Source organism: Ornithodoros turicata, chromosome 1 (genome assembly GCF_037126465.1).
Source record: "Ornithodoros turicata isolate Travis chromosome 1, ASM3712646v1, whole genome shotgun sequence".
Classification (NCBI taxonomy): domain Eukaryota; kingdom Metazoa; phylum Arthropoda; class Arachnida; order Ixodida; family Argasidae; genus Ornithodoros; species Ornithodoros turicata.
The window spans coordinates 9,418,567-9,443,185 of NC_088201.1; the positions used below are offsets into that span (position 1 = coordinate 9,418,567).

The 24,619-nt window shown below is 46.5% G+C and overlaps 1 protein-coding gene across 2 annotated transcripts in view; it reads left to right on the top strand.

The window, feature by feature from the left end:
• Positions 1–4,606: 4,606 nt before the first annotated feature.
• Positions 4,607–24,619, top strand: part of LOC135377437 (heat shock 70 kDa protein 12A-like) — a 72,391-nt gene continuing 52,378 nt past the window's right edge. Inside the window, exons 1-2 of one of the 2 annotated variants that reach the window (XM_064609841.1) lie at positions 4,607–4,749; positions 6,782–7,023. In XM_064609841.1, the coding sequence (XP_064465911.1) occupies positions 6,813–7,023 (211 nt within the window). In that variant the 5' untranslated portion in view covers positions 4,607–4,749; positions 6,782–6,812. The remainder of the gene's footprint in view (positions 4,750–6,781; positions 7,024–24,619) is intronic. The other variant, XM_064609842.1, reaches the window with a different exon arrangement.

The following is a 24,619-nucleotide window of genomic DNA, read 5'->3' on the forward strand; positions in this document are numbered from 1 at the left end:
GTAAAGCTTCCAAATGGTGTATACTGTGCACGAAAAAGACAGGTGTAACAACATAATAAGAAGCATATATGAGAAGCACTAACTGGGTTGACTGGTACATATTAAATTAATAAACGAAAGCGACGACGGGCATACGCGCGTTGTTCTCTATGTCTCATGTCCTCGCACCTCGTTGTCGCTTGCCGAGTTGAAACAACGTGAAAAGACAGTAGTCCAAGACTTCTCGGACGTTCAAAGTAAATAAGGACACCGTATTATTCGTAGCAAAGGATCTGGTACAAAGTGCACCGCATCCGTGATAGCCGAGGTCGTGTTGAAGACTGGGAGATGGTGGGTTCGAATCCTACCACCGACTGTGCCGTCTGAGGTTTTCCCTGAGTTTTCCGAAGACTTTTCAGACGAATGTCGGCCCAGTTCTCCCTGAAGTCGGTCCAGGACGCATACTACCCCCTCAGTCCCCCCCACTCCTTCCTGCTGTCCTCTCTCCATCTGTCCACGTCTGTACGCCGCTCATAGCCACAGTTGCTTCGCGGTGGTAACACGGAACAAAAAAAAAACATTGGGTCATTGGGTCCCTAGAATGTCGAACTGCGCCTGTTGGTAGTACAGTGCAACGAAAACGCTAAAACCAACAGAAGGACGAGACAACACAGTGCAATGCACGATAATAGTATATATATTGGTCAGAATCCACCCTGCTGTGTGTGTGCATTGTGCTTTGTAAAGCATCGTGCACTGACATTTACTCAACGTACTACTGTCCCATGCTTTTCTGCCTCTTCTACAAGAACTAGACGCGTCGAAACACCTCACGTGCGAAGTTTGGGTCCTGATCCCCTGCTGGATACCTCGGAGAAGGGGTACTGGAAAGGCTTGACACTCGACCCTTGCGATCATTTGGGATAATTGAAAATGAATGGAGCTCATGCTTACCTCTGCAGGTACTTTCTTCCCCTCAGACCCTGTCAGATCCTGGCACACATTTTTGTTTTTTGTGGACTGTGCCTACCTCAAGGAATATGTTCTGAAGCGAGCTCGAAGCGTTGTGTCTAAGGAAGTTACTGCATTATTTTGAGCAAAGAACCGCCACCAAGCACAGCAGCACACCCACGTTGGGTGTTTTTATTACGTGACAGGTAGAGGGACCTTGGACCACCCGGCCACCAGTATGTACAACGGTGATTCAATAAACGACCTTAAAGCTTTAATTAAAACTCCGAACCCTATCTTATACTTAATATTCTTTCTGCGGGTGGTGGTGCAGGCCTTCTGCGCTGTATGCAGACCCGTGTATGCCAAAGGGAGTCTGGCCATTAATGGGACCTACCTATACCTGGAACTCCACCCACTTTTTGAGCTGTCTGGCCAATCACGAAGCAAAATACAGTTCGCTAATAATCCCAGGCTATCCAAGCTATATATTACCTGTATTCACTGGGTGCCGACATTTTCGGGAAACTGGCTTGGATTGGATTGAACAGGATATTCCCTGACGACCAAGCAACATAATGGATTTTGCGTCCACTTTTAACGGCGCCATCTGGATTGAGAGGGGCATGTCGGGAAGACGCAGAAGTAGCAGAAGCAGAAGTGCATGCTGATTGGCAGAAGTAGCAGAACTGATTGGCCGGTAGAATATAGTTGGAACAGACTGACGGCATTATACGTATTTTAACTATAAAACATAACATGATTGAATCGAGAGTGGGCAAAGGTGTGTACATGAATAAAACTATGTCATAAAATGCAAATTTTTGGCAATCCGTAGCGTTTTTCTCGCTATTTGCCTGTGATTGCTGCCGTTACTAGGCCTAACAAGGACGACGAAACATTTTTTTTTTTTTTCAGGCAAGCATTGACACCGGAGCGTAATTTAAAGGTGATTTGCAAGATAATTGCAACAGAATCTACACTTAGGGAATAAAATTGACGTAATTTGTGAAGAAAAAAAAAGGTAATGAAATCCTCGCTTCGCCGTTCCAAGCTACGCCGCCATTTTCGGGAAAATTTTGGTGTCATGGCGGCCCGCATAGAACACAGCAGCCAATGGAAAACGCTCAATTTGATTGACAGGTCGAGCCTCTTTTTTAGGCTCCTCTTAATGGCCAGACTCCCTTTGGCATACACGGCACTGGCTGTATGTTGTGTTCTGCAACCTCCGCGCGTGGCACGTGCAAGCACGCGACAACTCATTCAAAATGGCTGCCCCGCTTCAGGGCTTCAGGTGTGCATCAAGGGGGAGCAACGGTCGATCATCCGTTTCCTTATGTGTGAAGGGGTGAAAGCCGCCGACAACCACCATCGGATGATGGCACAATATCGTATATCACTGCAACAGGTGTATGACTGGGCGCGTAAGTTTGCAAGCGGCGAGACAAATATGTGCTCGACTTGCCACGACCTGGCCGTCCGCACACACTGCTGTAACTGCCGAAACTGTTGGTGCCGCAGATGATCGTATTCGTCAAGAAAGACGCATCACTGTCAAAGAGCTGGCCAAGTTATTGGGTGTGAGTGTTAGGTCAGCCGATTTCAGCATACGGGAGATGCTGCACTATGCAAAGGGTTCCCAGGAGCCATGAAATAAACGAATACCGTGTCGACGCATGTACAGCGCTTGTCAGACGCTATATGATGAGGAAGGGGATGAATTTTTGAGACGCGTAGCCCCTTGGTGACGAAAGCTATGTGCATTACGTTCAAGCAGGGACGAAAAGAGCAAGTACAGAATGGTGTCATATAGCTCGTCATCGAAACCGAAGTAGTTTCGAAGTCGCGCGCGTGTGGAGAAAGTCCTCTTGACGCTGTTTTGGGATCACAGTTGTTGGGCATTATGTGCCTAGGGACGCCAAAGTATATTGTGATCTGCTACTGACATATTTGAAGTGCAATATAAGAACAAAACGCCGTGTACTGCTCCGCATGGAGGTCCTTCTCCAACATGACAATGCCCGCCCGCATTCGTCTCGCATGACTACTTCAGCGATTTGCTATCTCCGATTTGATTGCCTTTCACACCCCCCATATTCGCCTGACCTTGCGTCATCTTCGGCCGCCCCAAGGAAGACCCTGGTGGCCGTAAGTTTGCATCTGGCGACGATATAAAAGAAGCGATGCATGAATGGCTACGCGCCCGACCCAAAAACTTCTCTGCAGCAATACGGGCACTACAGTCACTATATAAAACTGTAACGGGCACTTTCAAACGATGGTGTACCTGCATTGAAAAGCGGGGGGTAATACGTAGAAAAATGATATTTGTTTCCCAGAATATTCATTTTTCAATGTTCGTCAATGGATTATTTAATATTACTTATTGAACCACCTTGAACACAAAAGCGAAATGGTGCTGACCTTCAACATATCGTGCTGCTTGGGGCGCGACCGCGAGGAAGAAGCATTTCTGTTTTCCTTGCTTTTGGGGCTGTTGAGTCCAGTGCCATGTGGATTGAAGCCCTCGCTTAGTTACCAGCGTCGTAAGGTATATGACTAGGGAGTGAATTGTTCGGGTTAAATGCCTTTCTCAGATTCGGGGGGTAAAAATCGGGCGCTATTTTGAAATCTGTTATTTAGGGAGAAATCGGGCGATAATTGTGCCTTCGGGTGTTATGTGGTGTTTTTGTTTCTCCTCTTGTCTGTTAAGACATTTCCAAATCCCTGTTGTTGTTGTTTTGTTTTGTTTTTTGCGGGATCGTGACCTTCCAGCGGTAATCCCCGAAGGCATAGACAGTGTTGACACACATGGGTGTATCGCTGGGAACGTAAGTGACCCATTCTTACATGTGTTACACGTGGCGACCTTTGTTCGTCTTCAGTGGAAACGTCACTTGAGGATTTCATAGTGACAAGAATTCGGGGAGAAATCGGGTTTAACCCGAATTGGTCGGAGGTCAGTTCGGGGGGGAATAACCGGGCGGAATCGGGTTTAACCCGAAAAAGTCACTCCCTAGGTATATCGTATATGCTGGTGCAGCCGGAGGGAACAGAAAAATTTCCTGGACAGAAAAGAACAACGACAGTGAGTATGCCGCCCCCAAGGCAATGAAACGCCGCCAGAAGAGAGACGATGCAAGTGTAATAAGAATAGCTGGACTGTAAGGAGAATTACGGTAGATTTTTCGCTAGGCATTTGGCAGGACTTATTGGTCGATTTTGCCATTCCTATAGTGACACGTTGATCGAAAGAACGGAGAGTGCCGGCGCGCATTTTCTCCGTTATCGGCGCCATCGATGTGACAAAACAATCGGCAAAAGTTTTCCATTGGTCACTGCTTTTTACCCAGCATAACATTCGTAGGACGATTCCGAGCTCACTCTGCTTTGTGTTCCGGCACATGCAGTCCTATATCTATTTTGTGGCGTTAGTTATTTTACGGTCTTCTGGTGGCTGCTGGCAACCCCTTCGGTACATGACATTAGTAACAATTGCGGATAATAGTGGGGAAAAGTTCCGGAACTCTTTGAAGTTTAAGCGGAAACGTGACTCTTCCAAAACTACCGCTTAATGAGTGGAGCTAATGGAGCAGAGCCCTCGTTCCCTCTCCCTGTCACCGACTGCGATGTTTTGCTCACGACGTAGGGTTCTCGCGTTTCGCGCTCGATTGCCAGAAGCTCTCTTGAATGGAAGCACCTGCTGATTGGCTCCGCTACGCCTCTTGTAGCAGAGACTACGAGTCTACGACGCCGGCTCGCCGAGACCGTCCTCCTGGACACGGCAGCATCGACTCTGGTATCGAAAAGACCATTTTGGTAAGCCTGCCTCGAGACGCTTGCATAAGAGTCATACATGACACGACAAAAGTGCAAGAGATAGCAATATCTAAGCGAAACGTCGAGCGCATATAGTGGCTTTAGCTATAGCTCATCATACTTTAGCATCTGGTTTTATAATCCATTGTTGCCCGTGCCGTTCGTAAGACGTGGGCCTTATTGGACCAGACGGTTCGCTTGCCGCTGCAGTATGTTCGTTGTTGTTGAACGCTTTCGTGTGCTTACCTACTGTCATGCCAAGGATACCAGGCGACAGGAACACTGCTTCTCACAAAAGGAGACTGCTGCTTGAACGCATGCCTCGGTTATTGTTATTCGCCAGATCAAACCTCTGTGTGCACAATTAAATAATGCTGCGCTTTTCTTTTATCTATACTGGCAGTCTTTACTGTTAATGAATTAACGTTCAACGCCCCATGAATCGTGCACCATCTTCCGGTCATTGCCTATAGTGCAGCCCCATTACATCCATTCGGTCTTTTGCTTTTACGACTTTGACGGCAGTGCAGTGCTCGGAATATTACTAAAGCATTTGCCGACAGTCAGTTCCTACCATCAGTGTGCTGCAGGGGGTCGTTTGTCTCCCATTGCTCACGACTATATGTCACAGCCGAATGCGTGCAGTAGACAGTGGTGCTGTGCAGCACACCGAACGACAAATATAGGGCAAAAGAAGCTATTTACAACGCTCCGGTTGCCGTTGACGCCGCTTGAAGAAACAAAGGACCAATGGCCGGTAAAAATTCGCCATGTCCAAGTGCACTGGTCTCTATAGCTGAACCTAGAAAAGAGTCGTCTAGGGAAACGAGTGTTTTATACTTGGACGCGACGCGTCGTTGCATGAACGACGAACGAGGTATGAATGTAGACGGCAGCGACGAGCGCTGGCGCTCTCTGTCTTGCAGTGCCGTTCCTTCAGTATCCCCGCGGCAGGTAGGCTTTTCCTTGTTGTCTACAGATCGTGGCGTTTATTACTGCGCCATTAGTTCCGCGTCGGTTATGAGCTCACAATGAGACTCCGTAGTACAAGGTCTTGACGGGTTACGCTAAGGACTAAATGCTCTCTTTCTGATTGGTAGGTCGTCGCATCGAAAATCATTTTCGTAGCCAAGGTCAGCTATCACCGCACCTCGGCAATTATCGCGCAAATGGTACGATCGTTACTCTATTTAGATTCAGTGTCGAGCGGCTACTATGGCGCTAATGTGAACACGATTAGCGTTTTAAAGTCAAGGATGCGGCAAAGACTCGTTTGACTAGGTTCCTTACCGTCGTTCTGAAGAGGCTTTCGTGTTCTTAAAGGTGAGACGCTTTCTTGCAAGTTCCCGGTTCAACTTGTTCGCGCATCCAGATATTCGTAGGTTAGAGGGGTTTTGCTTAGCGAGGCAGCTATACTCTTAATCTGTTGTAGTGCTCTGAAGCAACTGATGCCATAAGCGAAAGTATAGCAGCAAAGAGCCGAAGGTAGAACGTAACAGAGGGAACAATCGGTCATTGGATTCGAACATAGGTTATCCTTTTGGCGTGCTGCCAATGCAACCTCAGTCGAAAATTGTATGTCCCTTCCGGTGACAGAGAAGTTCTCTTGAAGGCGAGGCTTGTCTTCTCGGCGAACAAAAGCTTCAGTTCCTTGCTGAACCATATAGCCTTCCTTTTCGTTCGCCCGCAATTCAGTAGGAATAATGACGACTTCAATTACCGGGCGGTGCATACGTTTTGCCTACCTTTGGGAAACCCGTCACGAAGACGAGTGGGCAACTCGTTTGGTGAGCCGGTAAAACTCGAATGGGGCGGTCCATTACCAGCCTGTGAAGGGCGCGAAAGAGACCGAAACGTCATGCAACGCGAGCAGACTCTCGGGTATAATCTGTGATCCCCGCAGAGATTCAGGTGGATCGGTGGTAGCTTCCTGTTGGGGCGGCACTTCCGTCGGTAGCGGGCGGGCGGACGCACGCACGCAGCCATCCGACAGAATGAGCAATGCTCCACTGGTGCTTTCCCTGTTCTGCAGGCGAAGAACGGTCGCGCTCTGAACCAGAGCCATGGCGGGTACACTGTACGGACGCCGGACTCCACCACTACCACCGCCGAGGGGGGCTTCTAGCCTCATGGCGGCCCATCGGGCCGGCAGTGATATGTCCCGTTATCACGGTGTTCCTCGAGATATCTTCGATGACCTGCCAGAGTCTACGGTTGATCCAGTTGTGGATGACAGACACGTGACCATGGACGATTTTGGATATGAGGATGAAGGTGGGTTTCTTTGACTTTCATTGAGCCGCTTTTCTGAACGTTTCTGCCGTTACGTCGTTACGAATTGGCGTTGTATATGCACCTGCGCGACTATACTCATTGTTGACTCGTGTTCTGTGCTCTGTGCAAGTGTGGTGTCTTCTGGGAGGAGGCGGGGGATGTGCATGTTGGTGTCTGTGAGCCGTGGCGTTCGGAGCAGTATGTTTGGAAATTCTGAACCACGTTCTCCACTGTGTTCGTTAACGCTAAAATAAAAATTTGTAAAGGAAAGAGTATATCTTGGACGAGTATCTTCCAGAATTTGCACTTTCAAAGGCGCAGTCTGATCTATGTTTTTTAAGGAGCCAGGCTGACCCTTGACCCACTTTGGCGCAGCCGGTGACATTTGTACATTACACTCACCTTTTACACATTTTGTGAAATTTAGGGATTGCTCCTGAAATGTGTTTATTTCAAGAGCGATTTCTAAGATGCGTGTGCAGTTTCATGCAGCCCTTCGTGTTTATTGACTTGTGGATGACATTTGCCTGCTGTTGTGACGCAACATGACTGAATGGGTTTGCCCGTCGTGCCTCTGCGAAACTGACTGATTTGTATTTTATATGTGCTGCCAAATAACAGCCTAGAAACATCCGGGAAACATCTGACAATGTGCCAGCGAAAATGGAAGGATAGGCGCTGTGGGGCGCGCTACTCAGAAAAGACGAAATAGAGGCTACAATGTATGGTTGTGTCATCCTATAACCATCGGTTTTCCTGCAAGCCATTTGTAAAAGGGTTGGAACGTTGACCCGATAGAACTTTATTTATTTATTTATTTATTTGTGGATGGGGTATTCAATAGAGCGATACCTGTTTCGCGAAGACAATCCGTATAGAAGCTTCCATATTGGTTACTACAGATAAAATAGAATTCAAGAGGGAACGAAAAATCGATGCAAAGGAACTTTGAAGTAACCGCATTTGCCGAATTTTGATACTTAAAGTACCAAGCACAAATAACACCTTTAGTATCGCGAAAAAATACGAAAAATACGTGAGTTGCAAGGAACATCCAGTAACGCGTAAAGCAGCTGCAGAAATACGCCGATTATAAAATAGTACTTTTAGTTATAGTCAGCTTGTAGTTGACAAATATTTGGTCAGCAGTTCACGAAGTTCTCGAGTTCCTGTGCCATTACTCTTTGAATACTTGCGCGGAAAAATTGAAGGACATAGTAGGTCGGAACATCTGAAGTGCAATGGATTAGAACGTTTCAATTCACTTTCACTCGTGTTTTACAAACGAAAGCACAACATCTATTGTGTGATTTCATTGTCTTGTAGTTATCCACAAGAAAAAAAAAACACGACAGAAAGTGAAGCCTTGTCACTAATAATTTCATTTTTTACCGAAAATTTAAACCGGAAGGATGATAAAACAGACGAGACAAATGTTTCATATCTTGTTGGTTCCTTGTTTGTGGTTACAAGTTCCGATTGTGTTCAACTAGCTTGCCTGCACTTCGCAACTTTATACTCCAGAATGCTCTCGCGGAGTCACCTAAAAAAAGAAAGAGGAGAGAGAGAGATATAGAGAGGAAGAGAAGCTCGATGGTAACGAAGAAAATTACGTTTTTCTTTGGCAACTCCGTGACTTTACGGTAACTTACGGTACGGACTTAACGGCACCTCAACCATAAGTACTTTGCGCAAACAAATAACCCACTCTTCCTGATCCTCTACGTACCGTCGCGTACATCGATGTAGGAAACTGACCGATCATCTCGTCTGCTTTCGAAATGGAGTGAAAGTTGTTTGCGCACGATTCCGTTTCCCATCAGCCGGGTCGGGATTCCCAGTCTGACCACGTCTTCATATAACAAGTTGCTCACGCATTTCCATCGAGTGGCTCTCCCGTTCAAAGTGACCTACATAGCGAGTGTTGAAGAACTCGATTTTCCTTTGCGTGCGATGTTTTGTTATTGTAATGAAGGTCCAAACTGGTTGTTCTCGGTCAAGCCTTCGGTGATCCGCCCCGAGCGTGGTGTCGTGAAGTTGCGCGCCGCGAAGATTGGTGAGGCGAATCGTTATCGACGTCGAAGATTCTAATTGCGTGACAGGAAGTTCGTCTAATAGGTAGCCCCCAAGGTGTTTATTAGCGCGAGGTTTATTACGATACAATTTCCAAGGCCTTACGGCATGAGTTATCGCAGCGTTTGTCGCCTGTTCGTGTAACATTACCATGAAATATTGTCCAGGTTCCGTTTTCTTGAAAGTGCCGTGGTAAGGACGCGCGTCGGGGGAAAGAGGTTGAACGCGAGTAGATTGGTGCTGTGGCGTGATATGAGTTGTCGCATACGGATACGATGTCGAACTATTAGAACTTGGAAGTCGACAGGGAGGAAAACAGCAGTCGGGGGGAGGGTAGGCCGTAAAGTCTCCGGATTGAAATACAGTGAACCCTTGTTATTATGACCATGGTCGTTCCCGAAAATTTTGGTCATAATGCGGAATTGTCATATTAACGGGGGGGGGGGGGGTTGCAGAGGTTTCACTGCAGAATCCTCGTTATTATGACCATGGTCGTTCCCGAAAATTTTGGTCATCATGCGGAATTGTCATATTAACGGGGGGGGATTTGCAGAGGTTTCACTGCAGAATCCTCGTTATTATGACCATGGTGGTTCCCGAAAATTTTGGTCATAATGCGGAATTGTCATATTAACGGGGGGGATTTGCAGAGGTTTCACTGCAGAATCCTCGTTATTATGACCGTGGTCGTTCCCGAAAATGTTGGTCATCATGCGGAATTGTCATATTAACGGGGGGGGGGGGGGATTTGCAGAGGTTTCACTGCATTGTTCCCCAGGAGTATGGTCGTAAAGCGCGTATGTCAGATTATCGGGGGTCATATTAACGAGGGTTCACTGTATGGACAACTTTAAACGAATGAGGGACCCATCAGATGGGAGCGCGTGCGACAAAAGTAAAATTGGTTTCGAAAGGGTACGTTTGAGTGGCCGTCGTTTCAGATATGTTTTGAAGGAGCGCTCGCGGAAAGGTTGTGTTTTACAAAAGTGGAGAGTAGCCCGTGCCGCAGCCTCTGTGTTGCTTCAGCGGAGAGAAATCCGTTTCGAAAGCTAGTGCTGACGCAGTCCTCACAACAGTCTTGATTCGCCTTTATTTCAGTCTTCTCAGGACTTCTGCGACGTTCGCAAAGAGATCCTTGCTAATGCTTATGGTACCGTAAAATCGAAATCGGGTGTATACACACGGGGTTCTCTTTTCTTACTCGGAAGATCCGTTGAATGAAATTTTCTGGCATCTAACAACAAAGCAAAAACAAACATAGACGACTCTCGATGTGAAAACAAGTCTTCGGTTGTCGGACTGTTCGGACTGCCCCTTAAACTGTTGGACGGTATGCTGTAGATACACCTGGTTGGACGTTCCTCGTGTTTTGAAACGGCAGCAAGGCGCTCAATCGAAAGCATGCTTCGGTGAACGCCAGATCAGCTTCCGTGACGGTGCGAACCCTCTGTTCTTCCCATCTCGGTTTCGTTAGCGGAGCGTGGTTTTCCTCAATCCCATCCATGTTCAAGCCCGCCCACGAACAGCTTACTTCGTTCAAATGCTCGAAGGTCATGTCCGGCGGGAGCAGCTAGCTCATTTATTGTTTTCTTCGCGCTGTCAATCCTGAGGACTTGTTAGTGCCGCTTGTTGCTTTCGGTTACAAGTGTGGAAAGGCGTGTCGACGAGGATACTTTGCAGGCGGATGTGGTTGCAGACGTGTAGAAGTGAGGTGGCGCTTTACGCTAGCAAATCCGAGTATAGTCGAACCTCGTTAAACTGACACTCGTTAATACGACATCTCCGCTTTATGGCCTTTTTTCTCGGGAACCGTTCCCTCCCAAATGGCCTTCGCGTGTAACTCTTTTTCGTTAATAGGACATTTCGTGAATATGACAATGACGGGTATATTCAGTGTTGTCTACGGGTGAATACGTGTACTTTACCCTCGTTACTATGACTGTTGGTCACTGAACCGGCGACTCTCCTGACCTAAACCAACCTACCGGCCAAAACGCGGACCTGCTTTAGGGGTGACTCATGATGCCCCTGTCTGATGTCATTGTCCGTGGTCATATCATATGATCATAGTGACCTGCTGCAGTCAAACGGCATTCGTCGACCACGTCTGAGAAAAAGCAAAAAACATACAGAGCTGACTGCCGCAATGAAAAAGCGGATATACGTCAGATTGAGAATTGCACTAAGCAAACATATTTATCAGACTTTTCTAAACAATAAAGTGTTATACATTCTTTTAAAATGCTTCACCATTCGTATTCTGTTCAGCTTACATAATTTTCTATTTTTCGAAGATTACGTAAAGGGCATTGTACGACTTGTAAAACGTGGTGTTCGTTAGTGTGACAATTCGCTTTATGACCAAAATCCGCGGGAACGGCCATGGTCATATTAACGAGTTTCGACTGTACAGGTTGGGACAAAAGTTTACGGAACACGCGAGCGACGTATTCTTTCTCTGGTGCGACACCCTAGCGGCTGCCGGAAGCGAGTGAGTTCACTGTTTCGGAGGGGTGGAAGGGTGCGCTGTTAGCGACACACAGCGGTAACTTGCACTTCCCAGGCACGCATAAGCGACACTGGAACCTGGAACCACCACTGTGTGTCGCTAACAGCGCATCCGTCCACCCCTTCGAAACAGTGGACTCACCCGATTCCGGCAGCCGCTAGGGTGTCGCACCGAAGCAAAAGTACGTGGCTCGCGTGTTCCGTAAACTTTTGTCCCAAGCTGTACTATGCTCGGAATCTACGAAAAGCACTTAACCCGGAAAAGTCACACAGGACCGTATACCTGCGTGTTCAGCAGTAAGGTAAATAACGGCACTCTATTGGACTGCATACTCCACGTATATACAAGACCGTACACAAATGGCACGTAAGTCTGTACAATAAAGCGCTCGACGAGTTCCATTCCGGGTGCGTTTTCCTGGGCTTTCGCGTGGCTCCCGTGAATGGCACCACCCTGATGCGGAACGGCGATTCGGTTGCATGACTTTCGATGCCTTGGTTATCGGAAGTGAATATCTGCGCTGTTCACGGAAAGGTTGAAGAGGAGAAACGTCGCGTGATGCCCTATTGTGTCCGCAACGGACATGGCCGCTATCGTTTTCGGGACGCTGTGAGTGACACGATAGGGCGTTTCTGGCGGCTGTTTCGTCGCGGACCACGTGTGTTCTCTTTTCGGGGTTGGTCGAATCACATCGCGGATACTGTTTTTTAAAGCGGCGTTCGCCGGTAGGTGGGCGATAGAGGGAGAAAGTTGAGGTAGAGAAGCGTAGATATTTTCGAATAAAAGACTGTCGATAGAAGAGACAGGGCGCTGACAAGCTGGTTCATGATCAAGGAGGTGAACCGGAGACAGGGATAAAGAGAGGGCACAACAAATTCTCGAACACAGCAAAAAAATTTAATGTACCTATGCCCTATATATCCAAAACCCGGAAGGAAAAAAGACTGTGTTTCTACCAGACACCCCGTGGAACCGTTGCAATGCAGCGACCGAGACAGAGACGAAGACAACACAACACAGTCCACGGACATGCGGCTTATCTGTGTTGTGTTGTCGCGCCGCATCGCAGTAGTATACAGGGTTTGTTTGTTTTATTCGTTACAGAATTTTTATAAAAGAAACTAGCAGAGCAAAATAGATGCCGTTTTAGCAGGTGGGTTATATACGGCCAGGCGAACATCATTGAGGACAGCGTTTGCAATTACTGGACGGCTAATCACTTAAAATTTATTAATTAACTTATTAATTCGATGTTCTCTAGAAAATGCGGGATGGCAGAATTGGAGCCAGTCCTTATTGAAGCCAACCGTCCTTATTAAACACCCTGTGAACCGAACGTACTTTGAGATATAAAATGTCAAATTTCTCTCTGCAAATGAGCCGAAACTAGAACTACGTGCTTTTCGTGCGCAGCAACGACGCGCGGCCTTCACCTTACCTGAAGCGAAGAGCGATCTCAGATTAGCGCTTACACCAATCAGCTCATCGCTCCAAAGCATGTGCCCTCTCACCGGGGTTGCCTGTCGCTTTTTCTGCGCTCGAGTACTGCGTAGTTCTGGTTTCGGCTCATTTGCATAGCGAAATTTGGCAATTTACATTTCGAAGTACGTTCGTTTCTCAGGGCATTTAATAAGGAGGATGGATTTGAATAATGACTCGCTCCAGTTCTGCTATCCCGCATTTCCCAGAAAACATGTAATTGAGTTAATTAATGAATTTTAGCTAATGAGTCGTCCAGCATTTGCATACGCTGTCCTACAGGCCTGGCCGTATAACCCACCTGCTGAAAGGGCATCTATTTTGCTGTACTAGTTTCTTTTTTATAAAAATTATCTAATGAATTAAAAAAAAAACTGTATACCAACCTGCCCGTTACTTCATGCCGTAGAACAACAGTCTTCTGTGCGGCGGCTACTCGACTTGGAGTCTTTTCCTGTACTCCTTGTACAATGTTGTTTCAGAGCAATGGATAGGGTAGGGCCAACATCTTCTTGACTCAAGGAGATGTTGCCCTCGTCGAATCTACACCGTCTCGCTTGCACACTTCTATAGTTTGTTCATCGAAGCAATATTCTAATTTTTAAACGGACGAAAATAATGTCGCAGTTTTGTCACGATAATAAATATTTCTTGGTCGAACATGTTTTGAAATGGAACACGAACCGGCAACGCATTTTTTTTTTCAGTCACGTTTTTCGTGCGATTTCATATAATTTTCTATCAAAAGTAGCGTCGCACCATGCGCACGGGGATGTGTCAGATACTTTTGCGGCAAAGTAGAAGTTCACCTCCGTAGCAAGGGTGCCAGCTGTGACTTTGGTACATCGTGCAAGTGTTTCAAACACTCCCACTGCGTGCTACTACAGCGACGCATTAATAAAGTATGTGAACGAAATAGTGCTGGGGACGTCGTCTACGGGAGCGGTCCCTAAAGGGTCACTTGGTAACCACATCCCTTAAAGGGACAGTCCGTACCGAAACCAAAGCTATTAATATTTCAGTCAATTATTTATGATTGAATTTCATAGCCATGACGCCACTGTCAGTAACTTACGGTCTCTGTTCAAACAAGCGATCAAGTCACCGATTTGAAGCAAAACTTGATTTGCACACTTTTGTAGCGTGCTTCGGCTAATTCGCGTTGTTTACGTCGTATACAAAGATGTCACCCGGCCCACCCGTGTGACGACGTCCAGCAAGATGCGGTAGCTAATGATTACATCACCGTGAAACCGGATACGGATGTGAACACATACCTTTTGTTTTCATCGTTTATCTATACAATTATGACGATCCGCAGGACGAAATTCCGCATTTGGCACCCACAGATATAGCCTGCAGTTGGAATAGAACTCTAATCACTCGACTGGTCAAGATTGTTCCTTTAGAGCTGGTGACACAGTGACTGTTTAGTTTTGAATAGATCGCCCCAGTCATTTTATGTCGAATTAATTTGCCAGGCGGTTGAGTAATGCGGTGACAAAACTCTTTTCGGTGTCCCCGCGAATGATGTATGTGCGTGTGCCACAAGTATAGTCTCTAAAGATTTCTTCTGTTTTTTCTTCTTCTTCTCTTTCTTCTTCTTTTTTTCATAAGGAGGCTTCCTTAGTAGAACAATGAGAGACAGTATCTATCTCCCGGAAACCAATTACATTCTCTGTACGTTGCCGTCTTCTAGGAGACAGAAAATGAGAGTGATATAGCAACGAGGATAATCACGTGCCCTATATCTTCCTGGAACGTTGTCCTTCGTGTATTTCTTCCACGAAGCCTCTTCGAACACAATGGGATGCTTTTAATTGTGTTACACCTACAACACCCATACTGTCCGGCAGATACAGAATGTACGGGGATTGTTAGGGTGCAATACAGCGGGTAATATACCCCCGTTTTTTTGCTGTGTTTATCCTGAAAGCTAATCTCTTTTTTTGCATGACGCAGGCCGGTGCACTAAAACAGCGGTCTTAGTTGAGTGTTCCTCTCTTTTTATTGTACAGTGAACCCTCGTTAATATGACCACCTCCGTTCGTGCAGATTTTGGTCATAAAGCGAATTGTCATAATAACGAGAAAGCGATCCAGTGGGGACCAGAGGGCATGCACGGCAGAACAAAACGTACGCATGATGCTGTACAACAATTTATTTAATAAAAAAGTCTGTCAGCAATGACTGCTTGGAGTAGCTTGCAGTGATCAGCTTCTCTAACTGTACAAGAGTATTATCGATCACGCAAACGTTATTAATGTCATTGTGTTGCTCAAAAAACAATAAGGAAACCTTCAGTGCTTCACTGCTTTGGCAATCCGAGAAGAGGTATGAGTAATCTCAAGGTCAACAACGCCTTGAGTCGCCCTAATCCTTTGCGCCCCACTTTAACTGTGTCACTTTGTTCCTGAGAAACTTAAGCAGCCACTCAAAGGGGTGCGTGATGCGGTCATAATAACGGGAGGATAATACGTGCCTTTGACCCTAGCTGTGCCACAAAATCTCGGTCATAGTCCGATAAGCGGAATGTCATATTAACGGGAAGGATTTACATGGGGAAAAAACCGTTCCCCAGGAATTCGGTCATAAAGCATGAATGTCAGATTAACGGGGGTCATAAAAACGAGGGTTCACTGTATACACTAAATATGCAAAATGGGAATTTTGTGCCACTTTAGTATTACGTCTAAATAAAATCAAACTTCGTCAACGAACTGAGCTGCTGCTCAAAGGGCACAAAACAGCTTGCCGACGATGTTCATCTGATCATGCTCCATAAGAGAACGAAGCTCACGACATCCAAATAGGTATTCTATGCCTTTAGCTCAAACCAGCGTATTTACCGAGACTCAGTGCTATTCAAACAACATGACTTTCTCCTTCGTTCTCTGCGCGCCACTCGGCTACGTCACGAAGTCCCCACGTATCGCAACGCCGCATTCCAGGCACTGGAGCTCACTGACGTTTCGCATTCCTCGCCAGTGACTGGTCATATATTGTGCGCATGCAGAGGGCGCACCTTCTATACTTGTTTAGTGCCCCTATAATCGTATCTTTCCATCACTGCCGACCTGGTTATCCAACCCTATTTCAGAGCTTTGTTACGTATGCATGTGAGGTACGAAAAGACCAACTTATGCCAATAATAGTGCATAATGTAAAAAAAACAAGGGAAACAATGTAAAAAAACCCGAGACTAGGGAACACGAAGGGACAGACACAACACCCTTCGTGTTCCCTAGTCTCGGGGTTTTTTACATTATGCATCATCTTCACCAGTTCGCTTGCTTCCTAGCCATTTTTTCATTGCCAATAATAGTGTTAAAACAAATCTGTTTTTTTTTTTAAATAGTTGTTACGGTGCTATGGGCTAGTGTGAATGTATCCTACCATCTGGACCACACCTGCGCAGTCTTGAAGTCATTCGTATTTTCCCCCCAAGGCCGATGCTGTCGCGCGAAATAAGTTTACGACGCGCGACAAATCGCTCGACCAATCGCTTGAAGGACGCGTGTGCTTTAATCGCACATTTTCTGTTTCAAAACGGCAAAGTAAGTATATGTGATTTTGCGAACCGATGAGAATTTCCTTTACGTTTTCGTTTCCTGTGCGTGGCAGCTTCATTTCTCGGTTGCTGCATAACGAAGGGGAAATATCCATGCATTTTGAAGACGAAACCTTTCCTTTTGAGTCTCACTGCATCACGAGTCGTCCTATTTCATGCGACGGGTACACGAACCAGGTCGCGCCATTCCGTAAATCGCTCGGAAAAAGTGCGCTGTGTGTCTTGGGTCATCTGCCTGGAAGACTATAGTCGGTGTCGTTCCTCAATATGGAATTTGAAGGGTAACGTTTCGCCGTCGTATCGCCAAACCACAGGGGGAACTTTTACGAAGATGTGACCTATAATCAAAGCTGCGTAACTTCCTCAAAAAATCAAACTGGTTCCTCTCACTGGACTCCCAAGATAATTACTTGACGGGAACATAACATAATGCAATTGTAATTGTGGTATCCTTCTCTTGTAGCCGAGTTTTTGCTCGCTCTACTTGACGTGTTGCATGTCGAAGAAGGTGTATCTCCGTGGTCAATGCTATGGTCTGAAAGGCGCGGTGAGCTCGAATCCCATCGCCGGCTGTGCCGTCTGAGATTTTTCCAGCGTCTGGCTTCCGACAAGGCTTTCGGGTGTCCCTCCTTCCAGAACTCTGTTCCAGAGTTCCTCCTGAAGTCGGTCCAGGACGCATGCACAACCTCCTCTCTCCCGCTGCTTTCAGCTCCCCTCTCTCTCTCTGTCTCCGCAGAGTCAAGAATGGAAAAAAAAAAGGAAAAGAAGAAAACATTAATACTAAGTTCGTATTCAAAAAACGTCCGTTCTGCACGGATGTCAAAATACCACGTATGATTCACGGTTTCGTTCGTGCTTCGAGGCGGCCGTCGTCACGTCTCATTTCGAACAGAGTCTGCGGCATCGCAATCGTGATGAGTGAGCGATATGGCACATTCATACCGGAGCCCAAAATAGATGATATAGTACTCAACAGCATAGGCCACGTCGAGAAGAGCCTATTTTACGAGGCGGTCACCGCCTGGCCGTCTGTGTCGGCACGCCCTTGCGTTTCGAAGGTGGGTGCGCCCAAAAATGTGGATATCACCCTCAGTTCTCGATGCCCTGGTTCCTTGAGAGCATCATTGTTATTTACCTTGACGCGTCTCGACGCGTCTAACGGTCGTCGACGTCGGTTCTTGAGGAAATGCGCTCTTGCATTGTCAGTGGAAAATTGTTACCAGTCTTTCTTTCTTTCTTTTTTCTCTCTTTTTTTTTTGTGTGTGGCTGTTATGTGACTCTTTGAGGATGGCCAAAAAAGTGCGTCTCCGTTTGTATTTTTGTGGAGAACTACTGACTTGTAGATACACTCTAAAAACAGAACTTCACCGCATAGCACGCTGTGCGCCAACCATTGCCAAGAATGATAGGGTTATCGCTTCTAATTCGAAGAGAGAGAGGGGGGCGCACGCCTTTTTGTGGCAATAATCGTATACCCCAATTGACACAAAAAGGCGTGCGCCCCCCTCTCTTTTCGATGAGTGATAACCCGCGTGCTATGCGTTGAAGTTCTGTTTTTACACTCTTAAAAATGAACTTCACCACATAGCACCCTCCTAGTCAACCGTCATCCCGAATGACAACGTCCTCGCCCCTGATTTGGTGAAAACGGGAGGCGGAGCCTATTTTGTGTTCATTATGTGAGGCATAATGGCAGAAAATAGTCTGCGCCACCCGTTTTCAACAAATCAGGGGCGAAGACGTTGTCATTCGGGATGACGGTTGGCTAGGAGGGTGCTATGTGGTGAAGTTCATTTTTAAGAGTGTAGAGCATATGTGTACACTACACAGCGCCGTGGAATGTGTGTGGATATGTGCTCATAATGTTCAATAAAATTCCCCATATCAACTACTCTGACCTTTAATTTCGCTCCGCTATTGAGATGTGTTTGCCTCTTTATTTATTGGTTTTAAGTTTCTCCCTATGCCCTCTGGCTTTCAAAAGAAAGAAAAAAAAAAAACATTGAGATAAGGTACCTACTTGGTACAATATTTTTTTACGAAGCATTCTGGTCCATAATAATTCATCACTAATTAATAATGCAGTGCATAAGCACTGCATCCGTATGACGTGTAGGGCATTGTGAATGGCAAATTTCACCTGTGTCAAGTAAAAATTCCAATTGCGTGTCAGAGTTACAGACGCGTGATTGAAAAAAAAAAGAAAAATCGAGTAGGTAGCCCACCGCTACAATTACCATAAGCAAAAATGGAACTAGTCAAAGATTGCTTTCATATTGTGTTTCATTTCGATTGTATTACTTGCGCCCCGTATCCGGTACTTTGTCTATTTATTCAATGTTCGCACCGCGATGCAACTGTGGTTATGAGTTGTGTGCAACCGTGGGGAGATAACAGCAGGAAGGAGAGGGAGCAGGGGCTAGTATGGCACCCTTGCGTTTCACAGCTGGAGCTTCGGTGAAAATCCCATTAGATATATAAGCTTTCCTTTACAGCCAAACGCAAAGTTTCCAATTTTCTTTAACGACAAAAAGAAAAGCGAGAAAGACTGCATCACGACATACATGTGATCTGGAACTGACGTCCTCAAGTTGCAGTTTTGACACGAATGTCCAGAGTTATAGACGCGTGGGGGTAGCGGAAGATATATTTACTAGAACAGAGAAAAAAAAAAAAAAAAGGAAGAAAGGTCAGCCAAACGGTACGGCAATAGGCGGATAATATGAAAAAATATTGGACATTTGACCAAAACATAAATAAATTTCCTTTACCGAAAGCTATGTGGTGCAGTGGTTGTACTGCAAGTATGAATAGACATTGGTCTTCTTGTCAAATGGAGGAAATTCTTTACCCGTTCGTGCACAACTGCATTCTTACCTCCACTGCACTGCAAAAAGGCGCGCTATACTGCCGTGCCTAAGCGTCGTATGTCTTGCAGACGGCCTTGTAGGCTGATTAAATGTGACCGCATATAGGTCATCCAACTGGACGTCCCTTGCGCGTCTGGATGAGGGTCAGTGAGCCAAGCGCTTCTTCGTCTCTTCGGTCCGATATTTTTAGGCCTCTCCTCGCTCCGCTGGCTTGACCAACAAGAGGCTGTTTGCGCGTTGTCTTTTTGCTTCTTATGCGAACAATATCGTTCCCTCGCGCCTTTGCATCCATGTGTACCCGTTACGCAAAGCGACACGCTGACCATTTGCGTGCATTGTACTGCGAGCACGCTCGGTGGCAACGATGCCACCGACAGTGGGTACCGCTACTCTTCATCAACCTTGTCGTCTACTAGCGCCATTCAAAGCGTCGCAGACGACCTGCTCGATGCCAAGGGTTTCAAAATGTGGAGGAGTCTATCACGTTTTTGAAGGGTTTCAAACAGAGCGAAACCGACGTCATGTGTGAACAGGGTGGAAAGTAAAAAAGGTTCTGAAGCTGAAACACACAACGCAAGCTTCAATGCGCCTAAGAACGTGAACAATTGAAATTAGTACTGCCATATTTCGATTGGTGCTCAAGCAGCACAATGTACAGAAAATCGAGTGCAATATAGGGGTGGACGGGTAGGTGGAAGGCCTTGAACAAACTCGTGAAACTAGAGAACACCCCTATTGCACTCGACTTTCAGTACATTGTGCTGCTTGGGTGATGTGTGAACCCGCAACATGGTATGACGCGCACAACTGTGAACTTCTCCGGAGTAACGAATGTTACCGAATTCGCGCTCGCAGACACAGGATGCGATAACGACGAATCCATTTTACTTTAGCCACTCTGTGTTTCCACTCCACCGTGGAAGGTCAAACTAGCCAAGCTATACCTCGCGCGAGCAAACAACAACATTAGCGGTCTCCTTTTCCCACGCGATGTGCCGCGCAGTGCTTTTTGCACGAACGACTCGGCACGTTTCTGCGGTCGACCCCAACTGCATGGCAATTACTGCCCAGCCTTGTTCGCACAATAACCTTCTTCAAAAAAGTTACTGGAGGCATGCGCAGATACCATCTCAACTTGTGCCGGCACGCCACTCGCGTAACAATTGTATTTTCGTAGGTCGAGTTTCGAGTTCTCAATTGAAGCCGGTCCTTTTCGCCGGATGTCGGTGTTTTGGCGCTGGAGTGCGCATGCAGACACGCTGGGCTGGAGCCAACGTGAAGGATATGGATTGTTACGGCGTGAGTCACTGGGGATGAAATTTCACAGATTGCAGCTGAGTCGCGTTACAAACTACGGAGAGGGCGCCGCCGAGGTGACAGATCGCTGTCGTACAGGTACACTGTTCTTGGACCTCCAAGTCGGCCGGCAGCTCGTGGGACTCAAACGGCTTCTGGGCTGCCATTGGACGCGCTGCTGCCGTGGGAGGTAAGCTTTTCGGTGGGTTGATGCAGGATGTTTTGTTGTAGGAGGTTGAGTGTAACAATGGGAGTGTTTATAGTCTACTATATAGTCTCTCATCGGTATCGAGTGTCATAAACAGAGAAGAAACATTTACGTTTGATACGGGGCCTCCGCTTGTATTGGACATTATATATTCGCATTACTTGCCAGGTACATACGATTAGCTGGTTGCACTGACGCTTCTTCGTAGGCACCATGCTGTAGTTTCAGCGCGCCCAACGATTAGCTTCCGAATCAGCCTGGAAGGGATCACCTGTCCATGTCGACGTCCGAATCATCGCCCTTCTCATTGTGCACATCTCTTCCGCATCAATGTGTGCGCTTTCGATTCTATTTTTGGTGTCGCAGTCATTGTATGCTATACAATAATGGATATGTGCGTCGTTTGTGAGCATAGCATTGTATGACGACGAGCATGAGCGTTAGGAGCGAACGCAATCCATAGTCTCGACATGATCGAGCTATTGACGAATATCGATACTCCAGTCGTTAGTATTGTCGGTTTAACCAATATCGCTGTCTCGGCCGGTAGCAGTATTACTGGTAGCAGTATTCTCGGTAGCAGTATTACTTGCGCTGTCAGCGACACTTTCAGCAGCCTTGTCCTTCTTTGGTTATTTGACCTCCTCATTATTCAGTTACAATACCTATATTCCCTGCATGGATATCCATCAATAGGGAGTACCAGATCCCATATTGTTGGATCCATTGCGGTTTTTTGCATTCTGCTTTAGCATCGATGGCCTTCGGAAACTATAATTGGTTTTTTTTTTTTCATTTTCCGACGATTTTATAACTCGAATACCGCCCGATATTCAATTTGAATAAGGTGCCATATACAAGGTGACAAAAATGTACCTTTCAGTGTCAACTTCTTACGCAGAACAAATTCATCCGTTGCTGTCCTTTTCATCCCTCATCTGAAGTGGCCGGATCCCATCCTCCCATAATCTCATGCTCAGTTGAATCTCTATATCCACTCATAATGACTCGTATTAATTTTTCATACGTTAAATGTACGTGGTCGCCATTAAGTTATTCGGTATTAATGTGGGTCACGTGATTCTTCCTTATATTTGCTTCAGCTCCTGGTCGTTGACGACTGATTTGAACAACTTCTTTCTTCTTTCTTAGAGGCTTTTGTTATTTCGAATAACTGCATGTTGAGCGCTAATAAAGTTGTACGTACAAAAACGTATGCCATTTAAAATTCAAGAGAATGTACAGCAGTTGCACTTGACCCAGAAGTGGAAGCTAGAGTAACTGTATATAGTCGTACCGGAAAAGTATGGGGCGTCGACATGTTGGTTGAGGGCGCCCGTGTGCCCCTGAACTCCGAAACGATAAAAAATATGGGTACACTCTTAAAAATGAACTTCACCGCATAGCACGCTCCAAGCCAACCATCATCTCGAATGATATCGTTATCTGCCCTGATTCGTTGAAAACGGGAGGCGTACGCCTTTTCTGTGACAATTTTCATATATCCAAATTGCCACAAAAAGGCGTACGCCCACCTCTCTCTTCGAATCAGGAGCGATAACTCTATCATTCGTGGCAATGGTTGGCGCACAGCGTGCTATGCGGTGAAGTTCTGTTTTTAGAGTGTATGAATCTCTCGGCAAGGAATACGATCGTTCCGCGTGTGTGTCGTTCGATGGGATCCTTGTAATGACGTTGGATGAGTAGCGAGCAGACCCATCGCCACCTATCTTGCACAAGGCCTGCTCGCTGTTCGAAATGACGTCATATATATAGCAGCGCTGGCGTCCATGTCAAACATATGTATCCCAAGTTACGCAGAAAGCTCAGTCGTCCTCAGCATATCCTGTCGTTGGAAGAGACGCACTAGAATAGCAGACATTGGAGATGTACCTACTTGACGACACCCAGAGCTTTGGGCAGTGGCGTCGCTGATGTGGCGGCCGCGCGCTCTGGAACTCCGTATGATACCGGCACCGGCTCTGCTGTCTGAGGTTTTCCCTTGGTTTTCGGCGGACTTTTCAGACGAAGGTCGGCGCAGTTCCCGGTCGCAGGTCGAGGGCGCATACCAACCCACTCCTTCCTGCTGTCCTCTCTCCATCTATCCACGTCTGTACGCAGCTCATAGCCACAGTTGCTTCGTGGCGCTATAACACTTAAAAAAAAACCCCGTGTCGGGTGTCAATTGTAGGCTTCGTCTAATCTTGCTGGTACTGCTCTATCTCGATTGTATACCCCCTGTGTCGCTAGCAAAATTGTGCACTCATGCTCTCCTCACTGTGACACCGAAAGCTGACACTCATGAAAAGATGGCTAAGACGAAGCAAGCGAGCGGGTGAAGTTGATGCATAATGTAAAACTCCGAGACTAGGGCGGAACACGAAGGGTTGTGTATCTTGTGTTGTGTCTGTCGCTTCGTGTTCCCTAGTGTCGGGGTTTTACATTATGGTGACACTCACGTTAGCTTATATGGTGATCCTCGGAAAATGAAATGCATATTGCCATAACACTTCACACAGTCAGATGTGGGATGCCTATACACGTCTAAGACAGGTACAACAAATGGACAACTCAAAATAAAAGTACACATAAAGCGTGTTGCTGTATCAGTGACTGTGTGGTGGGCACTCATAGGAAACCAACAATGGAAAACCGGAAGCCTGTCCCGTCGCGTGTCGATTGCTAGGCTTCCGCCCTCGAGGTGATGATCCAAAACGACCATCGGGCGTTACATAATACGCGGAGCGATCGCCTGGAACGTGGTGGAAGCCTCTGGTGACTAACTGAAAAATGCCTAAAGGCTTTCATCGATAAAGGTATAACACCCCGTATTTGGGTCATTATGGGTTATCATGTACAAACATGCACGCATATATACGAGGAGTGTTCAAGTCAAACCGTGGGACTTTTCATTCTTCACAAAAGTAGAATGAACTTACAGGTCGGTAATCAACTTGTTGAATCAACTTTGTAAACAGCGTGGCGAATCTCCCCATTCATCATCATTAATCGTATTGCCAACTGTATAGGATGGGACAAGCGAAAGCTTGTCATTAAGAAGTAAGAAAAATCTTCCCGGAATGCATCGCGCTATATTTCACGGTTATATCTGTTACTGCTCGAGTTACAAGCGCCACGGAGCTGACCTGCTAAATCGTCATCAGTTCGTTTCGACGGTGCGCTGAAAAGCATGAGGCTATAGCACGCACTCCGTCTGTACTCCGTTGTGATCACTGCAACCATCACAAAATCAAAAGCGAGCGCCTTCCGTGTGCTGGTTTCTCCAGCAAAACTTGCGGATTTACCAAGAAGTCCAAATACGAGGGGTGTTCAAGTCAAACCGGGACTTTTCATTTTTCACAAAAGTAGAATGGACTTACAGGTCGGTAATCAACTTCTTGAATCAACTTTGTAAACAACGTGGTGAATCTCCCCATTCATCATCATTAATCGTATTGCCAACTGTATAGGATGGGACAAGCGAAAGCTTGCCATTAGGAAATAAGAAAAATCTTCCCAGAGGGCATCGTGTGTATTGGCATCGAGGCGGAAGACCAGTCACAAGGACTGGCTCCCATAGGCCTGTTGCT